This window comes from Terrapene carolina, unplaced genomic scaffold (assembly GCF_002925995.2).
Source record: "Terrapene carolina triunguis isolate 2854851 unplaced genomic scaffold, T_m_triunguis-2.0 Scaffold69, whole genome shotgun sequence".
Taxonomy (NCBI): domain Eukaryota; kingdom Metazoa; phylum Chordata; order Testudines; family Emydidae; genus Terrapene; species Terrapene triunguis.
The window spans coordinates 20,503,632-20,516,888 of NW_020664420.1; the positions used below are offsets into that span (position 1 = coordinate 20,503,632).

At 40.8% G+C, this 13,257-nt stretch overlaps 1 protein-coding gene across 1 annotated transcript in view; it reads right to left on the bottom strand.

Annotated features, from left to right (window-relative positions):
• The window catches only part of FYB1 (FYN binding protein 1), a 70,996-nt gene that overhangs the window by 22,495 nt on the left and 35,244 nt on the right, over positions 1–13,257 (bottom strand). The window contains exons 6-11 of the mRNA XM_024198975.2: positions 12,015–12,135; positions 10,204–10,363; positions 7,774–7,918; positions 4,256–4,284; positions 2,097–2,166; positions 896–1,036 (exon numbers count right to left, since the gene is read on the bottom strand). Of these exons, the coding sequence (XP_024054743.2) occupies positions 896–1,036; positions 2,097–2,166; positions 4,256–4,284; positions 7,774–7,918; positions 10,204–10,363; positions 12,015–12,135 (666 nt within the window). The remainder of the gene's footprint in view (positions 1–895; positions 1,037–2,096; positions 2,167–4,255; positions 4,285–7,773; positions 7,919–10,203; positions 10,364–12,014; positions 12,136–13,257) is intronic.

Genomic DNA, 13,257 nt, shown 5'->3' on the forward strand with positions numbered 1-13,257 from the left:
TATTTCATAGTCTTCTTTTAGATAGAGAGCATGTGATTTGTGGCTTCACTGAGTATTTGAAATCAGAAATTGTGGAGAACTGGAGAGGTTTTTTTTAATAGGAGGAGGATCCGGTAAGAGGAGGAGACCATTTTTGCCATTCTTCTGTTTTGCATATTATCCATATTTTGGGCTCATAGGGCCAGATTCACTAGTATACAGCAGCTGGTTAGTGCCATGCTGGCGATGCAAATAAAAGTATCTTCTGCTGAGTTTATAATAAAGTTGTATCACCAGAAAGGCACAAAGTAGCTGGGATGTTCTGATGAATAAAGCCCTCTGTTTTTCACAGCAAAAATAATATTTTAATTTAGTGATTGAATATGGGTAAATAAAAACATTTTGTTAACACAGAATGCTTATATTATACAACTGAAAATATGTTCTCTAGACAGTTCTAAGACAATCTTATAGGATGATTTCATGTTATAGGCTTGCATAAATCAATTAGTAGGCATTTTGGACCCAGTTCAGCAGACCATCCCTATTTCAAAGGACTTAAGCACATGCTTCACTTTAAGCACACGCTGAAGTCCCATTAAAATCAATGTTTTACTGAATAGAGAAGAATTAAAGAATGAGTGTACATGCTGTGCTGGATTGGGACATCTATTCTCTTTGAATCTGAAATCAAATGTATGCGCTTCACACATTCCGTCATTAATAAAGATAGCATAGCATGGGAAAGGACATGCTGCAGTAGGTAATGGAGAGCAATATTATTTCAAAATCTGTTTATATGTGTGCAGTTTGATTCGTGACTGATTAAGTTGCTATGAGAACATGTTAGTAGCACATGATCAACAGTATGTTAGCATTAGTTGTAGTGCACTATGTTTTCATGGCAGACTCTTACGAGGAACCTCCATTATCTTCTGCCTCATTGACTTTGGTTGTTTTCTCTCGTACACTTTTCTTTTTGTCATCTTTTCCCTTTAACATCTTCAAAAGTCCCCAAGACCGGGAGTCATTCTTATCTTCATCCTGTGATATAGACCTTTGGAGTATGCATGCAGTTATCACAATGCAGAATGGGACATTCTCTCTCAAAAAGGCCATTTTCAGCTCTTGGTTGATGCACGTAATTCTCGTTAGTGAGAACTAGGGGCATGCCATGAAGTGAGAATAGACACCTGTTAACTTATTTTCTAAAATGTTAGTACTTAATAAATATAGAATTAAAAATGCTATTAGAACAACAGCCATACAAAAACCAGTGGCTAACTAAGGCCCGGATCCTGGAAATACATAACCACATGCCTAACTCTTGCATAGTCTTATGCAGCTCAATAAGACTAGACATATGAGTATAGTTAGGCATGTGCTGTAAGATCAGGGTCTAAGGCCCCAATCCTGTGATTGGCTCAGTGCAGTTGCAAAGGTCTGCTTGAGAGGGGTTGGTTGCAGACTGAGGCCTATATAGCACAAACACACAAGATCGGACATACTGCAGTGTACTTACAGCAAAGTAGAAAGTGTTAAGTACAACTCTGCATTGCACTGGAAGCCTTCCCAACAGTGCAGTGTAATGTATAGGAGAGGGAAGGTGGAAGGAGCCAGAAAGTATCCCCTGTTTTAGGCATTTATAGTGAGTAACATCCTGGACTGGAAGAAAATGATCCAGCTCTTTTAGGACATTCACATTTAATGTTTGTATGTCATTTAGCAAGCTAGCATCTGTACTTTTCTTCCCTTTCCTCTAAGGATTATTCTGTCCAGTTGGGTTTTGGATGCAGCTTCTTTTGCTGCCTTTATTAATCCATTCCACACATTAATTATCTTATTGTTTAAAAAAAATCTTTCCAGAAGTACCATAGAGTTCAGGTCTTATCTTCAGTTCATGCCTTCTTGTTTTTTAATCTGTTCACTGCTGGAATAGTTTGGTGGCATTCAAGCTCTGTGTGTCTTTTTGAAGTCAGTGGAACCATTCATGTTTACACCAACTGAAGAGCTAGCCAAATACTTGTTAATTATTATCCCAAATTTAAAATGTTAAAATAAAAAGCTATGGGACTGAGTTCAAATGGGTAACAATCATAAATGATATAAACACTTACCTAGCATTAACATCTTCGTCATCAATTCCATCATAAATTTCTTCATCGGGGACAGGAGGTGGGAACATCACTTTAATAGATCGAAAAGTGAAATAATCCATGAATACTCCGATTCTGTTACAGTGGGATATTAACCAGTGGTTTGCTATAGGCTGCTACTTCTCTAAGGCACTTGTAATGTTAAATGTACTGGGCTACGTCCTCAGCTGGTGTAAATTAGCAGAGCTCCTTTTGTCAATGAAGCGCTTCTGATTTATATCAACTTGAGACTGGCCCGTAGTATGTAAATAAAATAATGCCAATAATAATAAGTTGAACATTGAAAACAAATAAGTAATTGATGAAAACTGGAGAGCTATTATCCTTTTGACCAACTCAGTAACAGGGTTTGTAACTTTTTAATTTTATTTTTGTGTGTGACTTTAGTACAGGTGAAAGGTGCCAGATGAACATAAAGGTGCCAGACCAACATTCTATTCATGTACAGAAGATGTGAATCAGAGGCAGTAGCAATGCAAGCTTCCGCATATTGCCCCTCCCCCCCCCGTGCCTCAATCCTGATCTATGGGCACCACCTGATGGAATGAAAGGGTAGTTCAGTCTCCCTGTCCCGTCAATCTCTGGCCTCTCTGCTCAGACTGTCAACTGAGAACAATACTTAGTTGGGTGGGATCTTCCTTCTGCGTTGCTGAGCGGTGCGGGGGGATGACAGTTTCCATTCTTGACAAGTACCCTCAACTAAGCTGAGAGGATGATGATCAGAGTCTAGGCCTATAAAATATGACTGGAACCAGACTTCCCCCTTAGCTCTGCCAGTGAACCATAATTTTGACTGCCAGTATACCTAGCTATTTCAGTGTTTGGTTTCTTTTGAGCAGAAACTCTCAGTCATACTGAAATTTTGCCATTTTACATGATGTTTTGATGGTGTAGACTAGTGTCTGCAATCATCCTCAATCTCATAGAATCATAGAATATTAGGGTTGAAAGAGACCTCAGGAGGTCATCTAGTCCAATCCCCTGCTCAAAGCAGGACCAACACCAACTAAATCATCCCAACCAGGGCTTTGTCAAGCCTGAACTTAAAAACCTCTAAGGATGGAGATTCTACCACCTCCCTAGGTCACCCATTCCAGTGCTTCACCACCCTCCTAGTGAAATAGTGTTTCCTAAATCCAACCTAGACCTCCCCCACTGCAACTTGAGACCATTGCTCCTTGTTCTGTCATCTGCCACCACTGAGAACAGCCTAGTTCCATCCTCTTTGGAACCCCCTTCAGGTAGTTGAAGGCTGCTATCAAATCCCACCTCACTCTTCTGCAGACTAAATAACCCCAGTTCCCTCAGCCTCTCCTCGTAAGTCATGTGCCCCAGCCTCCTAATCATTTTCGTTGCCCTCCACTGGACTCTTCCATTTTGTCCACATCCCTTCTGTAGTGGGGGGACCAAAACTGGATGCAATACTCCAGGTGTGGCCTCACCATTGTTGAATAGAGGGGAATAATCACTTCCCTCGATCTGCTGGCAATGCTTCTATTAATACAGCCCAATATGCCGTTGGCCTTCTTGGCAACAAGGGCACACTGCTGACTCATATCCTGCTTCGGTCTTCTGTAATCCCCGGGTCCTTTTCTGCAGAACTGCTGCTTAGCCAATTGGTCCCCAGCCTGTAGCGGTGCATGGGATTCTTTCTTCCTAAGTGCAGGATTCTGCACTTGACCTTGTTGAATCTCATCAGATTTCTTTTGGCCCAATCCTCCAATTTGTCTAGGTCACTCTGGACCTTATCCCTACCATCCAGCATATCTACCTCTTCCCCCAGCTTAGTGTCATCTGCGAACTTGCTGAGGGTGCAATTAATCGCATCATCCAGATCATTAATAAAGATGTTGAACAAAACAGGCCCCCGGACCGTGATTATGATCATACTTCAGATTCACTGTATCCCGAGTTGAAACTTCTGATTCATCCAAGTTTCCACAGGTGAAAGGCAACTGCATTAAACCATTGCGCCTCATAGTTTACCACTTGCTAAATAATATTTGCATACTTGTGGGTAATTACCCCCTTATCTGGAAACCACAAAGGTCTGCATCTGTAGGTAAGTACTAAATAAAACACACACACAAAAAAATAGATGTAACAAAAATAAAACTCACCTCCAGTTCCACTTCTACCACCACTTTGGCTGGAAGAACAAAAGTTAAAGAACTTTTCATTCATTGTAAAAAGAAAACAACAAACACCCACACTTTTTCTTGACATATGCTCTAAATGTAGTATACTTTAATACACATGGATCCATCCAAATACTACAACCCAATCCTACATCTAGATGCTCAGATGGGCACTCAGGAAAGTAAATGTCCATTTTGCGTGCCTAAATACTGACCTTCTAAATGCCCCAATGTACCAATTCTTTCTCTCTCTCTGTCTTTCTTCACCACACTCATCACTATGATACATGAGTGCCCATTAGGCACCCAAAATCAGAAACTGGTTTCTCTCTCACTGATGCGCAAGGGAGCTCCTCATCCAATTCACGAATGAATAGGCTCTTATATGAAGAGAGATGAACCCTAAATGATTTGAATATGTCAAATATTTTCTGTTAACCTAGTATTTTACTCCAAAAATTGCTGTCCCTACCCCCTTCCTCTGGAATAGTTCATCCCAAAGAAAGAGGCACCCAAGATTATTATAAAGTAGCATTCCAGAAGAAATATGGGACAATTATCTATAGCCCTGTGTTTAATGTAAAAACAAACAAGGGGACTCGATCTTGGGAAAAAAGTTAGGACCCAAATTCTCTGTGTATATAAACTAGTACAGATTCACTAAAGACAATAGAGCTGTGCCAATTTACTTGAGCAGAAAATTTGCTCCTTGTTCTTTAAAACATTGTTAGCAATTTCCAACAAAGCATCATTTTCATTTGATTTCAGAAAGAAGTGCTACTATTTATTTATATTTGTAGGTATTTCTATGGCACTCATCACTATATTTAATTGTAGATGTACTTTATGTTCCTGTTGACATCAGTGAGACTATTAATGGACTAATGTATTTCTTATTGTAAGTAAGGGTGGCATAACCTAACCCCAAAACTTTAGTCCAATGTATATATAGATAAGATTCCATCCCCGATCATGCCATTTTCATAAGACATAAAGGAAAATAAATGAAATTATGACAATACACCTTAACTAGGTCTGATCAAGTGATGCCTTAATTTTCTAAATTTCATGTTCCTAGAGTATTCCAAGTGCTATATAAATTGGTATGAGCCCATTTTTCTAACTGTGATTCAATGCAATCAATAGCAGGGTTATAGCAAGTTAAGCATTCCTACTTTCAAATCAAAACCATACATAATTTTTTTTCTTTAAAATGCCTTATGCCATCAAATTTCAGTATATCATGAACTTCAGCAGTCTTAGGCTTTTATTAAACATTGGAGTCATTACCAATGACACATTACCAGTTACAATAAGTTTTCGTCAACAAGTTTTTTATTATGGGGATCTTATGTTGGTCTCAAAACATATTGGTGCATGTGTCAGATATTTTGATATATGCAGGATAATTCAAGCTCATGAACTGAATACAAGGCTATAAATCACTAGAGATGATAAAAATGCCAGAATATAGCTTGAAGGGTTTAATGAATTACAGGACTCTAAAAGCAAGTTCCAGCCCTTTATTCACTGTACAGCCTTTTACTGTTATTAGTATTACACAAAAGTATAAGGGATCATACTTAAACCCACATATATAGTCTACTATTTTCTGAATAATCCAGTTTAATAAATAAATATGCATCCATCCTGATTGGCTGTTGCAAACATAGCACATCTAAATTCCTTGAATTGAAATGAATGACTGTAATGTCCATCATGAAAAGGAGAGGTCTAAAAATACTTTTGCAGTGAGGTACCTAATGTTGGAATTGACTCTGACCTGGACTAGTGAGTGTAGCTTGATTCGTCGGTATGGCTAAACTGTGCTTGGCGTAATCCAATGTGCAGCAGAGGAAGGTAGCTTTAAGCAACCTCTCTGCTCCCAGCTCCAGGGAAGCACTAGTTGCTCATTTTGTCCCCTCTTAAAATAGGGAGAAAATACTATCCTGACAGCAGTTATTTTATGTCCAGCTGCCCAGAGCACTCAGGGGATGTTTTGGCAGCCGAGGAAAAGCTGTGTGCAGCCGCAACCCAGCCACCCCCCCTTTATCCCAGCCACACCTGTATGTCAAGAAATGGGGAATATCCTAGATACTAATAGGATGGCTGCATGACACTGGAGGATTCTCCTCCACAAGGGAAATCCTCCACAGCCTGGATATGGCATTTGTTGAGGCTGGGAGGTTAACTATATTATCCACTGATCCCTCCCGAGGTCTATGCCAGTCATGCCTCCAAACATCCCTCCATATTCATGTAAAGAGACACAGAGGGCCCAAGGCTCATGGGCTGAGGGAATGCATGGGGGTGAGGAGTACACCTGTGCAGCTGCAATGCTTCCTTTGCTTTTAGGGCCTTTCGTACCTGTGGACTAGAAAGGGCAGCATGCGATTTTAAGAGAAGGAGAGAACTGTGTTGTTTGTTCTGTGATCTGTTTTGTGCTTCATCTATGGGAGTCCTGCATTTCATCTCATTGTCTTCTATGGAGTTCTGCTAGTATTTTCTACACTTCCACTGTTATCATACTCCATTATGCATAAATGCTTCTAGATGCTGGATTCCTTCTTTCATTCTTACTTCTCTCACTACTTCATTCTTTTTAGGCCAGTTACATTTTTCTTATATGATTAACTGTTTTTCATTTGCTACAAGAGTCTGTTTTATATTTGCAAAAATTTGAGCAGTGTCATAAATTGTGGTAAATAGAGAACAGCCACTCTACTCACAGCCTAGCATGCATCTCATTGGGCCAAATCCTGAAGTACTTGTGAAGTCAGTGGAAGTTTTGCCTAAAAAAAGGCAGTGTAACTACTGAAAAAGAATTTACAGATTTAATCCAGAGTTTGCAGTTCAGAGTCATTTTCTTCTCACAGAGAATGTAATTAGCTAAATGAGATAGGATTTTGTCTTCTTTCATATATCTCAACTCTTTGCGGGAGATCTGACAGTAAGTTTTACGTCACCCAGTATTGTTTTGATTGTATTGACAGTCTGATGTTCTGAACCTAGAGCTGAAATGAATTATGAAATGATTTGGATGCCTGATTAAACAACCAAGATGGCTTCTGAAGCTGAAAATATTGACTAAGACAGGCATATTGAACGGATTGGCTTAGATATTGTAACTTAAAGTTACAGACTGCCTGGAAGGAAGTCCCACAATGCCTCCAACTCATACAGTGGGAATCATTAAACAAGCAGCATTTAATGTGCCATGGTAGTGAACTTCACCATGGAATTTGTAGTATTTCCCATTCTAAGTACAGGAAATATTATGGTAAAACTCAAATGCCTCAGACCAGCATATGCTGGTTTTTTAATTACGCTCACTGTAATTTCAGGTATTTTAAAATCTGATGTTTTGTGTCAGCAAGAATATATTCTTTTTCAAAGTAAAAAATGCTTTGTTCCTGTGTTGTAGTTTTCCTCATTTCGGTTGGTTGGGTTAATCTATCAAATTGGATTAAATCAACTTCCTTGAGTGGATTCACACGTACCTGCTGATACTGTCCTGCTCTCCAACATCATCATAAACTTCTTGGTCATTGTCTACACGTCTCAGGGAAGCACTCATGGAAGGTCTTTGTTTTCTTTTTAAAGAATCATAGTCAATCTCCACCATGGTTGTTTTAATGTATCCATCTAAAACAATGAAAACTTATGATCAAGCAGCAACAATTTTCATTTTAAAACTCAACAGCTAAGGAAGGACTTTAATAGAAGGCTGAGAACTCAAATGATTCCAGTTGTATTGTGTGGCTGAATAACTCTATAGAAATTTCTGAATCTAAGCATGTTGGGCCTTAATTTCCTCCACTTACACTGTGCAAATCAGGTGTAACTTCATTGAATTCAATGGATTTAGACACACTTGGGTCATAGGAGAATCAGGCCCCTTGTCTTGGAAACATAGCCCCCATTATAAAGATGAGTTAACACTACATAATCACTACAGTGATATCCACTAGAGACCATGGGTCGTATGCTCAACTGTAGCAGAGGAGTGTGCAGTGCAGCTGGTGGGGAGTGGGGCAAGTGGCAAAGTTGCTTTAAGACACCTTTTCTCAGTTAATCCTGGGGTTACTGTGCAAATGGCCAGTCCTCCAGCCTAACTTAAAGCAGTCTATGGTCCAAACAGGCTGATAGATAGAGCACAAAGATGCAGGGACGTTATAGCCACACTCCTTATGCTGTGAGCTCATAGAGAAGTACATAGAAGTCACTATGCCGGCCCTTTACCACTGCAGATTCAGCCTACATGGGAGTGATTCTCTTGCTACCTGGGTATCATGGCTGGAGGAGCAGTACAAAGCATCTGAGGATTGGAACCTCCACCTTTATCACTTGCACTTGACTTTACTGTGTAGATGTCCCTGGCAAATTTCTATAATAATAAGATGGATTTAAACACTGTATCTGCTAAGCGATAAAATGATAGGCATGCTGACTACACCGACTGTATTTGACAATAAGCATGAATATGTTCTTTCAAAACTGAGAAAAGCACATAGGAATGAGCCCTGAAAACCCTTCCTCCTCTCCTGCTGCAGCAGCCCAAATTTCTGATGCATTTTCCCTCTAACCTACATCTGAATTCCACATGAAAATTAAATAACTGGAGGGCGGGGGAATGATGGAAACTTGGAAAGTAAATCACAAACAAAGTCATTGTTGCTTATTTCAAGTGAATAATTATAAATACTGTTTTTTATACCATTTGATACTCTCATTCCCTTTTCAAGCCCTCCCCTCTCTTATCAGTTTGTATGCTTTTAAGTAGGCAGATAAGATTCAGGTTGAAACATTGATGAACTACGCTGAGTTGTACCTTTAACCTTCACCCATGGGAAGGCTGGTACAACTTCTGCTTTTGCTGAAATAAAATCAGTTTATGACAAGCCAAAATAAGTGAAACTAATTGGCTTGTGACAACTCCTCTACAGAGATTTTTTTCTGTGTGTATAAAACCTCCCAAATAGAACATATTTTTAAAAATGAGAGGTTCTTTTAAAGTATAAATTAGCATGCCCATTCTCATAAAGCACTTATGCCCTGATCCAGCAAAGCATTTAAACATGCGAGTAGTCCCACAAAAGTCAATGGGACTACTAATGTTCTTGAAGTTAAGCCTGTGTTTAAATGCTTTGCTGGATCAAGACCCTAATGCCCATGTCTCTGTAAATTAGAGACCAGATCCTCAGTTGGTGTAAATGAGCATAGTTCCACTTATTTCACTGATTTACACCAGCTGATGATCTGGCCCTAGCTGCATATGTGTGTGTGGGGCTGGGGCTGGGGCTAAGGGTAGGGATGGGAAAAAGAAAAGATACATTTTAGATTTCAAAACAACTTTTGATTTTAGGAATCAATATTCAGATAAAAAGTTGGAATGTTCCCATTTTTTCTTGAGACTGGTAGGAAGTTCTAAAGGCTACTTTTCTTCTTACTTACACCAGTCTTATATCTGTGTAACTCCAGTGACTGTAAATGAGGGGAAATTTGGGCCCTTTAGTCTTTTGAATGCAACATTTTATCTAATCTAAGCTCTCTCTTTTTTTTGACTGCTCTTAAAATACTTCCACAGAGTCAAGCTCCAGTGCTGACTCTAAGGCAGACACACTGAGCCACATCCTCAGTGGGTGTAAACTGGTGTAGCTCCAGTGAGGATCTGGCCCATTGTCCTTAGCTAATCCTAGAATCTCTAAGTTTGACACTCTATTGTACATAAGTTTACTGTACGAGCTGTACCCCACGTCAGATGAGCACAGCAGGATGAGCTTTGGCAGTTTGTGCTATATGTCCTTGCCCATGTTGGCTGGGGACCCAGCCTAGCTAATATTACTCTCCCATGTAATGCTGTACGTACTCAGGCAGTCAGTGTTTGACAGGGCAAACATTCAGGGGTAAAGTGGAGAATCAGAACGTACAATATCCTTTTGTTGTCCTGCCCAGCCACTTTCCTTCAGGGTTTTCTGTAATACGGATGATTTCAATATTATCACCCTGTTTCACAGTCAGCTCATTCTTCCCTCCCTTGTAGTCCATGCAAGCTCGTGCCTGATGAAGGACTTGAATGGGTCCGGATAACTGCACAGAAAAAGCAATAAGAGAAGTCACACACACATACAAACATGCAGAGGATGTGCTGATTGCTTTGACAAAAAATCAAATGAAATACAAAACAATAATAATTTGTTTTCAGTACCACCCACATGAGCACTTTGCGAACAAACACAAAGGCACAGGCCCTGCTCCGAACAGCTTACACTTTAAAGACAAACTAAAAAGCAAAGGGTGTAGGGGAGGGGTACAGCATATAATTAAAGCAGTTGAGGTACTAATTGGCCACATCTTGGTAATACAATGTATTAATAACATAGGGCTAGATTATGTAATCCTTGTTCACATAGGTGAACATTTATTAACTCACAGGAGCAGTTCCATGTACTTCAGTAGGACTGTTCATATGAGTAAGTGCTGACCAGCACATAATGATCTTTTTTTCAAGATATGCTGTACAGATGATCCCCAAGTATCCAGAAGCTGGCCACAATCAGCCAGTTTCTTGAATTCAGGCATCATGAAAGAAGTGGCGTGTAGGACAGATTTGATTGTGGATTGGGTAGTGGCCATGTGGAGCAGTGCAGGAAGGGTGTTCTGTGCATAAGGGGCAACAAAAGAGAAGATATCTGTTTAGATGAACACACCAACGTGTTTGTTTGCATGTTTGCATTTATGGATAATGATACATTTTAGCCTCCATGATAGGATGGGCTATAGCCTAAAAACACTGAGCATGTTAATGCATATACTTCAGCCAAGGATTCGGTGTGAGAAAGGGATTTGGGGGCAGATCCCTGAAAAACACACAAGTAGATACATTGCTATTGTGTCCACTATTTACTATCCAAAGTGCCAAATCTTCTCAGCCTTTCCACAGTGGTGGGATGCCCTAGACACAGAAGAATCACTGTGGTTTCTTTGGTTTCTCTGCAGGGACATGGCAGGGGGTTGTGGGCAGGAAACAAGGATGGTGGAGAATGACTAGTGGGTTTGCAGACTGCATGGGTCCGCTGGTTACAAACTATGTGTAAAGGGCTTTGGGGCACAATGAACTGGGCTCACTAATACACACCATGGGCTTTAGTAGTGGCTGTGGCTCAGGTGCCTCATTCCCAACCTCTGTATTGAGCTAGGAGATTTCATACTTCTGTCCCAAGTGTTGCTCCTCCATGCAAAGGTCATTTACAGGTTCAATCCTGGAAGGTGCTCCAGCCCAGTTAAGCAAAGCATGTGTTTAACTTTAAGCATGTGAACACTGTGGACCTAATTCTCCTTTTCACTAAGGCCCCTCTATGCTACCTTAGCAGTGTAAAGGGGCTGTAAACTGTAAAGTACAGTTATATATATGTTAAGGCCCTTTTACACTACCAATGGACGTACAGGAGACTTTGTGGAAATGAGAATCAGGCCCTGTAAGCACTGAAATACTTGTGACTTCAATGGGAAATTTCACATGCTTAAATTCAAGTGTGTGTTTAAGTTCTTTCGGTGCCAGCTGGATCGAGGATCGAGCCCTTCCTGAGGCTTAGTCCAGGGGACAAACAAACAAGCTGGCATCACCATGCAGCTTTGCAGCCAAATTATGTCCTTGCACTGTAATGTATGTTTTAAACTGTACAAGGCTAAATAATGCCTGATGCACTTCTCTGTGTAGCCTGCTAGAAAGGGACCTTACTTTGAACCTCTTTCTGATTTCTTGCTCTTTCTTTTCTTTTTCCCTTTGTTCTTTCTTCTCTTGTTCCAATCTTTTCTTTTCTTCCTTCTCTCTCTTCTTTTCTTGTTCTTTTGATGTGGCTCTGAACAATGAAAACAGATTATTTCACAGGTAAGGGGATGAATGTAGAAGCGAGTGGGCAGAAGTGGGTAGGCCCTCACTAGAGCTTTCTCTTCCAAGATCAGCAAGAGCAGCTAGGAGGAGACTTCTCCTAATAAGAGCATGAAAACACTTTCTGAACCCTATGGTGGTTGGTCCTGCATGGATGAGCTACATATGGGAGAGGGTATTTAGAGACCCTTTCCCTACAAGGCATGTGCACAGGATGCAACCATAATTTAGCTGGCTATGCTGGAAAGGCCCAAAGTGACAGTAACCCCAGAGGGTATGTCTACACTGTAATTAGACACCCGTGGCTGGCCCATGGGGTTTGGGCTAAGGGGCTGCTTAATTGCAGTGTAGACATTCAGGTTCAGGCTGCAGCCCAAGCTTTGGGACTTTCCCACATCGCAGGGTCCTAGAACTCAGGTTCCAGCCTGAGCCTGAGACTGAACGTCTACACCACAATTAAACAGCCCCTTAGCCTGAGCTCCAGGAACCCGTATCAGCTGGCACAGGCCACCCACGGCTTTTTAATTGCAGTGTAGGACATGTCTGAGAGGCATGGCCCTGCTCCTGCATGCTGGACAGCACCAGCAGGTGAGCCCTGGGGTGGAATAGAGAGGACTGGCTATAGCGTTGGAATGTGTAGCAAGACTTGTTACTTCCCAGCACCCTGAAAGCATTGTCCCTAATGATGTTCTTCCCCACTGCACAGCAATGAGTCTCACAGGTATAACGTAGCCCCCGTTTTTTGTGTGCTTCTGTTGAACTGACTTGAACGGGCCCAGAGGTTGAACTACTGCATTACCCTCCGTATAACTCAAATGCACCTCATTTTGAGAGCCATCACTCATTTCAGTCTCAACATCACCTATGTTCCATGCATACTTTGTGTCCCCTTCACTTTTATTGTTGAAAATCATTTTGCCTTAGAAATAAAGAATCATAAAACTACCCAAAAGACAAGCCTTCCACAGTGCTTTAGCTTTCCTGCATGAGATATTTTTGTGTGTCCCTCATTTTGGGTCTCTGTCACAGGTTGCTTCCCACATGTGGGCCTTAGGAGGTTGTGAGGTAGGCTGGTGGTCCCTTCTGATGAGGG